Source organism: Triplophysa rosa, linkage group LG12 (assembly GCF_024868665.1).
Source record: "Triplophysa rosa linkage group LG12, Trosa_1v2, whole genome shotgun sequence".
NCBI lineage: Eukaryota > Metazoa > Chordata > Actinopteri > Cypriniformes > Nemacheilidae > Triplophysa > Triplophysa rosa.
The window spans coordinates 12,176,499-12,184,331 of record NC_079901.1 but is presented as its reverse complement, the minus strand read 5'-3'; the positions used below and the strand labels follow the sequence as shown (position 1 = coordinate 12,184,331).

Here is a 7,833-nt window from a genome sequence, read left to right as displayed (position 1 = left end):
GAGCTCCCGCCCCCGGGCGGTCGAGCCTAAGACGAGGCGATACAGAGATGACAGCCGTGCTTGCCCAGGCGGCTGCGACCTGGAGGTGCATGAGGAGCTCACAAAGACTTGGAATATGCCGTTTGTGGCGCGTTTCCGTCTGACGGGCTCAGGAGCTGTTACTACCCTGGACGGTGGGGCAGCTAAGGGATATGTCAACATCCCCCAGGTGGAATGTGCAGCCGCGGTGCACAGCGGATGCTGCCACTTGGAGGGGTCAACCAAGGCTCCCTTCCATGGCATGTAAACTCTTTGACACTCGTGTCGAAGACTTACGATGCTGTGGGTTAAACTGCCTCCGCCCTCCATGCTATGGCGGTCCATCAGGCTCTTAATGCTATGGCGACCCTTCGGGTCATAAGTCAAAGCATTAAGATCTGGTTGATGGGAAGACCGGCCTCGCGCCTCGGCGAAGAAGGTCATTGCGGATGCCCTGGGTCGGACGGCGTCCACGATAGTGGTCCAAGGGAGACATCTGTGGCTCAACGTTGCGTACTGACGCTAAGAAGGCGAGCCTTCTAGATGCGCCCATCTCGCAAGCGGGGCTGTGTGGAGGTTCTCTGTGGTGAAGAAGCAGACTGCTCCGCCGTGACCCGGCCACCTATCGGTCGTCGAGGTCCTGAGCGCAGCCTGCCCCCCAGTAGCCCCGCCCCCTGTGGTGGCCCCTCTGGTACTGGGGTCCTCCAAACAGCGGCCCGCCAGAGATACAGAGCCCCGTGGGAGAGGTCTTCTACCCCGTAAGGATCCCGCCCAGGAGACAGAGCGGCCCTGACGGGATGAGCCAGGGGGATTGAGAGTAACAGCGGGCCCGATCCCCCCGGCCAGGTCATCGCTGGCGGGTCGAAGCAGGATGCCACCTGCCACGTGCCCCACCCAAGCCGGGCCCTTTTTAGGGCCGGGCGCCCACTCTCTCTCGAAAGAGCCTCTCTCTCGCCGGGCTTTTCCGCAGCACTCTCGATACGACGGTGCGCTGGGCGACACAACTTCTCGCTGCCTTCAGCAATCTCCACTTGACGTTGCATTGGCTGGTGGTAACACCAGGCAGGTAAGTCAGCAGAGCTGTCAACCTCCCCGGGGTTCCGCCCCGTGCGAGGTGACCGCTTTGCCAGTCACCGAACCAGCCTCCCACGGCACGGGGGAAGCAGATCGTCCCTCTGGTTCCGCTGTCATGGTTCTTGGGCGCTTAGCAAGAGTGTACCTGCCCTTCGGTCTGGCCCTGTCTCCTCTGGCTTTTACCAAACTCGTAGAGGCTGCCTTAGCGCCCCTCAGGGAGCAAGGTGTGCGGATACTTAACTATTTCGAAGACTGGCTTATCTTGGCACACTCGTGTGATAGGTTGTGTACGCACAGGGACCTCGTGCTCCGGCACCTAGACCGTCTGGACCTATGGGTCAACCGAGAAAACAGCAAGCTCTCCCCAGTGCAGAGCTCCTCTTATCTCGGTATGGAACTAGTCTCTGTCCGTATCTCAGCGCGTCTCAACGAGCGTGCGCTGTCGATGCTGAACTGTCTGAAATTTGTCAGGTGCACTCCAGCGGTCCTGCTGAAACATTTTCAGAGGCTCCTGGGGCACATGGAGTCCTCGACAGGGGTAATCCCTCTCGGGTTGATGCACATGCGGCCGCTTCAGCACTGGCTTCAGAGTCGTGTTCCCTGGACGGTGTGGCACACCGGCACCAGGCGCATTATGGAATGCCTCAGTGCCTTCGCACCCTCAACCCCTGGTCAGATCTGACCTTTCTCTGAGCGAGGTTTCCACTCGGGCAGGTTTCGAGGTGCGTTGTGGTCACGACAGATGCCGCCCTGCAGGGGTGGGGTGCAGTGTGCAACGGGCACACAGTATTGGGGCAGTGGACGGGTCCCCGACTGCAGTTGCACATCAACTGCCTGGAGTTGCTGGCTGTCCTTTTGGCACTCAGGAGGCTCCAGCCCCTCGTGCAGGACAAACACATGCTGGTCCGGTCGGACAGCATGGCTGCCGTGGAGTACATCAACCAAGGCGGCATACGCTCATGGCAGATGTCACGACCCGCGCAGTCCGGCTCATATGGGAGCGGTTCGGCCAGGCGCAGGTGGACCTGTTTGCCTCCCCGGACTCCACCCATTGCCCACTTTTTCACTCCCTGACCGAGGGACCCCTCGGCATGTATCCTTAGCACACAGCTGGCCGTGGGACAAGCGGAAGTACGCCTTCCCCCCAGTGAGCCTCCTTGCACAGGTCCTGTGCAAGGTCAGGGAAGTGATAGTTGCGCCTTACGGGCCCAACCAGACTGGGTACTCAGACCTGGTGGCTCTGACGACCGTTCCCCTGGCCAATTCCCCTGACGAAGGAACTTCTGTTGCAGGGGAAGGGCACGGTGTGGCACCCCAAGCAAGGCTCTGGAATCTCCATGTCTGGCCCCTGAACGGGACGAGGAGACTTGCCACCAGTGGTCAGAGAGACCGTACTGCAGACTAGAGCCCGCCACTAGGCGTCTATACGCTTATAAGTGGCGTCTCTTCTCATCCTAGTGTTCTTCCCATGGGGAGATCCACAGAATTGCTCGATCGGGTCAGCGTTGGCCTTCCTACAAGGTGACTAGAGAGTAACCTCTCCCCATCCACGTTGAAAGTGTATGTAGCCGCTATTCCTGCTCATCACGATCTCGTGGAGGGAAAGTCTCTCGGCCAACATGACCTGGTCACAAGGTCCCTTAGGAGTGCGAGAAGGCTGAATTCACATTGACCGTGCTCCGTACCCTCTCGGGACCTTAATGTGGTCTTACAGGGCCTTGGTACGGCCCCTTTCGAGCCCCTCAGAGACGCCAGTCTTCCTCATCTGACGATGAAGACGGCACTCTTGATGGCGCTTGCTTCTATCAAGAGGGTGGGGGACCTCCAGGCATTTATCGTGTCCCATGGGGGCCTACAATTCGGGCCTGGTAGTTCTCACATTATCTTGAGATGACCAGGTGCCCTTCCAACCATTCCCTTCCGGGACCAGGTGGGGAACCTGCAGGCGGTCCCCTCTGGGGAGGAAGACCCAACCTCCAACATATGTAGAAATTCCTCTCTGAGATGATAGCTTCTCAAGATCAAACCCCAGTCTGTCTCTCAACAAAACGCGTCGTTCCCTCCATCAGGGAATGGAGGTTACAGTTGTAACCGAGACGTTTTCCTCTACTTAACAATTTTTGCTTTAAATACATTTTTTTTACAAATATTTCATACTCTAGAGTGAGCTAACAGACTTTATAGCATTTTCACTTCAGGTTTCCATTTCTATTATACAGTTAAAAAATAAGCTATAAATGTTTACAAACAGCATACCCAACCTGATCTCATGGGAATTCATAACTTTTTTTACGATATGGCTTATTTGTATGAATTCGTACAATGCGAATCATACAAAAGCATACGATTATAAATGAAAAGTAATACTAAAGACCCTCCCATAAATCCACCCCTAAACCTAACATCACCAGCTCGAAAGCAAATTGTACTAAAACATATGAATAAGATTGTACGAATTCAAACGAATTAGCCATCTTGCAAAATAGTTTACTGTACGAAATCCTTACCCCAGTGCAGATCAGGACACAACACTTGTTTAATGTATATTATTAGCGTGTGTGTATGCGTGTATAGGATAATTATGGCAAAAGTCATAACCAAAAATGTATCATTTAAACATACTAAATTATGCTTATTTGAACATGTAAAATGTAAAAAGATTTTTTTGAAAATTAAGTTTGTGGGTAGGTTGAGGGTTAGGGGGTAGAATCTATATTTTTGCAGTATCAAATTATGTTTTTGGAAATTGTCCACAATGTTTAAAAACAAACAAAATGTGTGTTAAGTTGTGTATTTTTCTTAAAAAACAAGAAAACATTGTACGGTCCTCCAGTTTATTTTATTTCTCAGTTGGACTTAATTTGTGTTTTTCCCATCATATGTTGTTTTGTATTTTGTTCAGGCCTAAACATGATGATGTAACATTTAGGTGCAAATATACAGAATAATAAACCGAAGCTTGAGGCAAAAATAGCAAATATCTCCACAGCCACAGTAAATTTTCCAGGTGAACTGACATAAGATGGAATAAATGTGATCCACACTGCACAGAATATGAGCATACTGAATGTGATGAATTTAGCTTCATTGAAATTATCAGGCAGCGTCCGAGCCAGAAAAGCCAGAATGAAGCACAGGAGAGCCAGTAATCCAACATAACCCAGAACAGCAGAAAAACCTACAGCAGAACCCAGACTGCACTCAAGAATGATCTTCTCTTTGTAATATTTCATATTTTTATAGGGAAAAGGAGGAGATATTGTTAGCCAAAGAACACAGATAAGAACCTGTATAAGTGTAAAGGCAAGAACACTGAGTCTCTGTTGTACAGGCCCAAACCATTTCATGACATTACTTCCTGGAAGTGTGGCCTTGAAGGCCATTAACACAACTATTGTTTTTCCCAGAACACAAGAGATACAGAGGACAAAAGTGATCCCAAACGCTGTGTGACGTAACATACAGGACCACTCAGTGGGGCGACCAATGAAAGTAAGTGAACAGAGAAAACACAGAGTCAATGAGAAGAGCAGCAGGAAGCTCAGCTCTGAGTTGTTGGCTTTTACTATGGGGGTGTCCTTCTTACTGTAAAACAGGACTGTGACCAGAACAGTTATTCCTACTCCAAACAGTGAGAAAAAGACCAGCACTATACCCATAACTTCTGTGAATGACAGAAACTCTACAGCCTTTAACACACATTTATTTTTCTCAGCATTAGACCAGAATTCCCCTGGACACTGCATGCAGTTATTTGAATCTGGAAAGAAAGTTGTGATCACTATACTTGGAGACAAAAAAGAAGATTACATTAATTATGAACTCCTTTGATAAAAAAATGCATCCTGAACAATAGAAAGAAAACACAAAATGAGCAGCTAGCAAATTTGCTCTGAATCTTTGATTTGGGCTGAAGTTTACCTGTCTCATTACTGATTTCTCCATCTGCACATGGAATACAGTCATAACAGCAGACAGGTCTTCCTTTCTGTCCAGCCTTCCTAGTGCCTGGAGGGCAACTCTCACTACACACAGACCTTGGCTTCTACATGTAAACATATTGGATAGTATTATAAAATCAAGAGTTAACAATCTTCTGAGCAATAATAATACTATAGGTTATGTCATGTTATTAATGCTATGAACACAAGAATGAATACTGTTTATGCTCACAATTTTATCATGTTGCTCAAAACCAGCTCAGTTACGCAGTCTTCTTTTTTTTAAACATTCATTTTAAACATGATTTTACGTGGGAATCAAATTTTTGTAATTAACTTTTAAGGTATTTTGTTACAAAATTTCCATTAGATTCAGACATTCCATTCACTCAACCTTTTCAGAAACTATAGGATAACCAGATCAATGTAATTTACCTGCAGCTGTCCTCCAGTCCAGATGATGTTTCCAGTGTTAAGTACAAAGCGCTGGTCAGGTGGCAGTGAGGCATCATAGTAACCCACTGCTTTAAACTGAATTGATCCATCAGAGTCCTGCTGCCAGTTCACAACTTCATACTGGGCTACTGCACCACCAGTGCTGTCAAACCACACATGATCTCCAAATTTTACAGTAAAATTGACCTTTTTCAGAGCCTCAACAACCTAGTGAAAAGAAAGAATGTAAATGAGATATTTTGCCACTATTACACTATACAATTACATTTTTTTCTTTAACTGTCTAGATCATTGTTTTACCTGCTGTGGTTGTATTGTCAGGCCTTTCTCACAACCTATGTTTTCTTTGCACTTGAGCAGACTGTGTAGTGCATGAGCCACAGCATACACTGCTTTGTACACATTGCTTATATATCTTTGTTCAGGCACATCATCATTGTCATTTTTAAACACAAGTAGATCCTGATATTTACTGCAGTTGAATGCATACTGCGAAGAGTTCTCATCGTTATGTGAGCATGGAAAAGTCGTATCCCAGAATGCTTTAGTAATATAATCTGAAAACCCTTCAATGTCAATTTTTTTTACTGAAAATCCCAGTGACCCTCCTAGCACACGAAAGCTTTTTGGAGTGATCAGTTTCTTTGCAGTTATCCATGCCTCCACACCAATCATTTGGAGGCCTGTAATGTTTTCGATATTTAGCTGCTCAAGTAAATTGTTCATTTCAAAGCCGGTAAGAAATGCAACAATCACTTTTGCTGTGCTTTGTTTTATTATATTTACCACTTTTTGGAGTTTTTCAGGTTGTGTTCGGTAGAATTTCTCAGTGTACTCTACACAAATGCCCTCTTCATGTGCTGTATTCAGAAATATGGCCATTCCATTGTTTCCATAGTCATTGTCACTGTTCACAGCTCCAACCCAAGACCAGCCGAAGTGTTTGACTATTTTTGCAAGTGCTCTGCTCTGGTGATAATCACTAGCAATAGTCCTGAAAAAAGAGGGGTAATCTTTCCTATTACTTAGACACTCACATGTAGCTGAGTGGCTTATCTGAAGAAAGAAAAAATATAAGAAATGTTAAAAGAGTCTGGAAATTGTGTCATTTTTTTGCTGTTATTGCCTCTTACCACTGGTATTTTAAAAGGTCCTGTGGTTCTGGACAGAATCACTGTGGCAGAAGACTCTGATTCTCCTATGATAGCATGTATAGGAGTCTCTCCATTGCAACTTTGACCTGCTGTAATTTCATGATTATTCATCAATGCCATAGTTGCACTTACAGAAGACAGTCTTGAAGCACAGCTATCATAGATTTTGTAGCCAACAGAAACATTTGGGAGTAAAGTTTCATTTCTGTTAATCTCCTCAATAGCAAATGTCATAGTCTGAGCAATACGAAAATCCCTTAGATTCACACTGTAAATTCAGATATTAAACTAATTAGCTACATAGCAACCACATACAACAAAACAGGTAAAAATATAATAATTAAATGTACTTTTAAAGTTTCACATAAAATGTATACGACATAATTTTTCATGTTTTAAATTTTGTATGTCATATGTTTATAGATAAATTGCAATTTTTTACATTTTGTATTAAGTAGCCTACAATGTCTGCCTTAATGTTACTAAAATTATTGCAAATATAACAAACCTGGAACATGCCATAAGGTGAGGTTTTTGTGTAAAATCAGTTGAAGTCAATGTTTCTAAACTGTGGATTGAAAAAAGTCCTCCAATAGTTATGTCTCCATCCATGGACAGCAGCGGGTATTTAGGGTCTCCCATCATTTGGCAAAGTGTGTTTTCTGCCTTTGCATCAAGGTGATGGAAGAAAAGTAGTGTATAAAGAAAAACAGGCATCCCAAAGATTGAGAGCAACATCTAAATGCTTGTGAGCTAATACAGTATTTGCACTTTTATACACATAATTAATATTGATGAATCATTGTAAGCATAGCCAATGACCTCATAGGGCAGGACATGAGCCAAAAATGGAAGAGTCATGTTACTTGAATAATCAGATTTCACGTATAATCAAAGTGTCATATACAGTGCTTACACATTACTTTTTTACTTATGTAGTTTGGAACACCTAAACATTTAATCAACCTGTGGTATTGTTTGTAATCATTTCACAGTTAACTAAAATGACTTAATCTCGCTTCGAATTAAACATTACGTTAAAAGGAGTATGGACCTTTATCACAGCGGATTTGAACACCAAAAGTGCTCGTTGAAGCAGTGTGTCGATTCTTCTGGTTACGTTTATTTCAATAGGCTGCGATCGCCTATTTGACTACATGGCTCTTATAATGAGTGTCCGCAGAATGATT

At 45.2% G+C, this 7,833-nt stretch overlaps 1 protein-coding gene across 1 annotated transcript; it reads right to left on the bottom strand.

Annotated features, from left to right (window-relative positions):
• Positions 1–3,938: 3,938 nt before the first annotated feature.
• On the bottom strand, positions 3,939–7,433 carry LOC130562921 (extracellular calcium-sensing receptor-like). Its single transcript, XM_057348259.1, has 6 exons — positions 7,152–7,433; positions 6,623–6,911; positions 5,790–6,545; positions 5,469–5,696; positions 5,014–5,137; positions 3,939–4,852 (listed from the first exon to the last, which is right to left on the bottom strand). The coding sequence occupies exons 1-6, from the start codon at positions 7,379–7,381 to the stop codon at positions 3,939–3,941; spliced, it is 2,541 nt and encodes an 846-aa protein (XP_057204242.1). The 5' UTR covers positions 7,382–7,433.
• Positions 7,434–7,833: the final 400 nt, after the last annotated feature.

Excerpts from the sequence above, each read along its gene's own strand:
- LOC130562921 (XM_057348259.1), bottom strand. The coding sequence starts at position 7,381 with ATGTTGCTCTCAATCTTTGGGATGCCTGTTTTTCTTTATACACTACTT. Across the intron at positions 5,138-5,468 it reads GGACTGGAGGACAGCTGCAG|AAGCCAAGGTCTGTGTGTAG; the intron begins GTAAATTACATT and ends GTTTACATGTAG. Across the intron at positions 4,853-5,013 it reads AGAAATCAGTAATGAGACAG|ATTCAAATAACTGCATGCAG; the intron begins GTAAACTTCAGC and ends CTTTCTTTCCAG.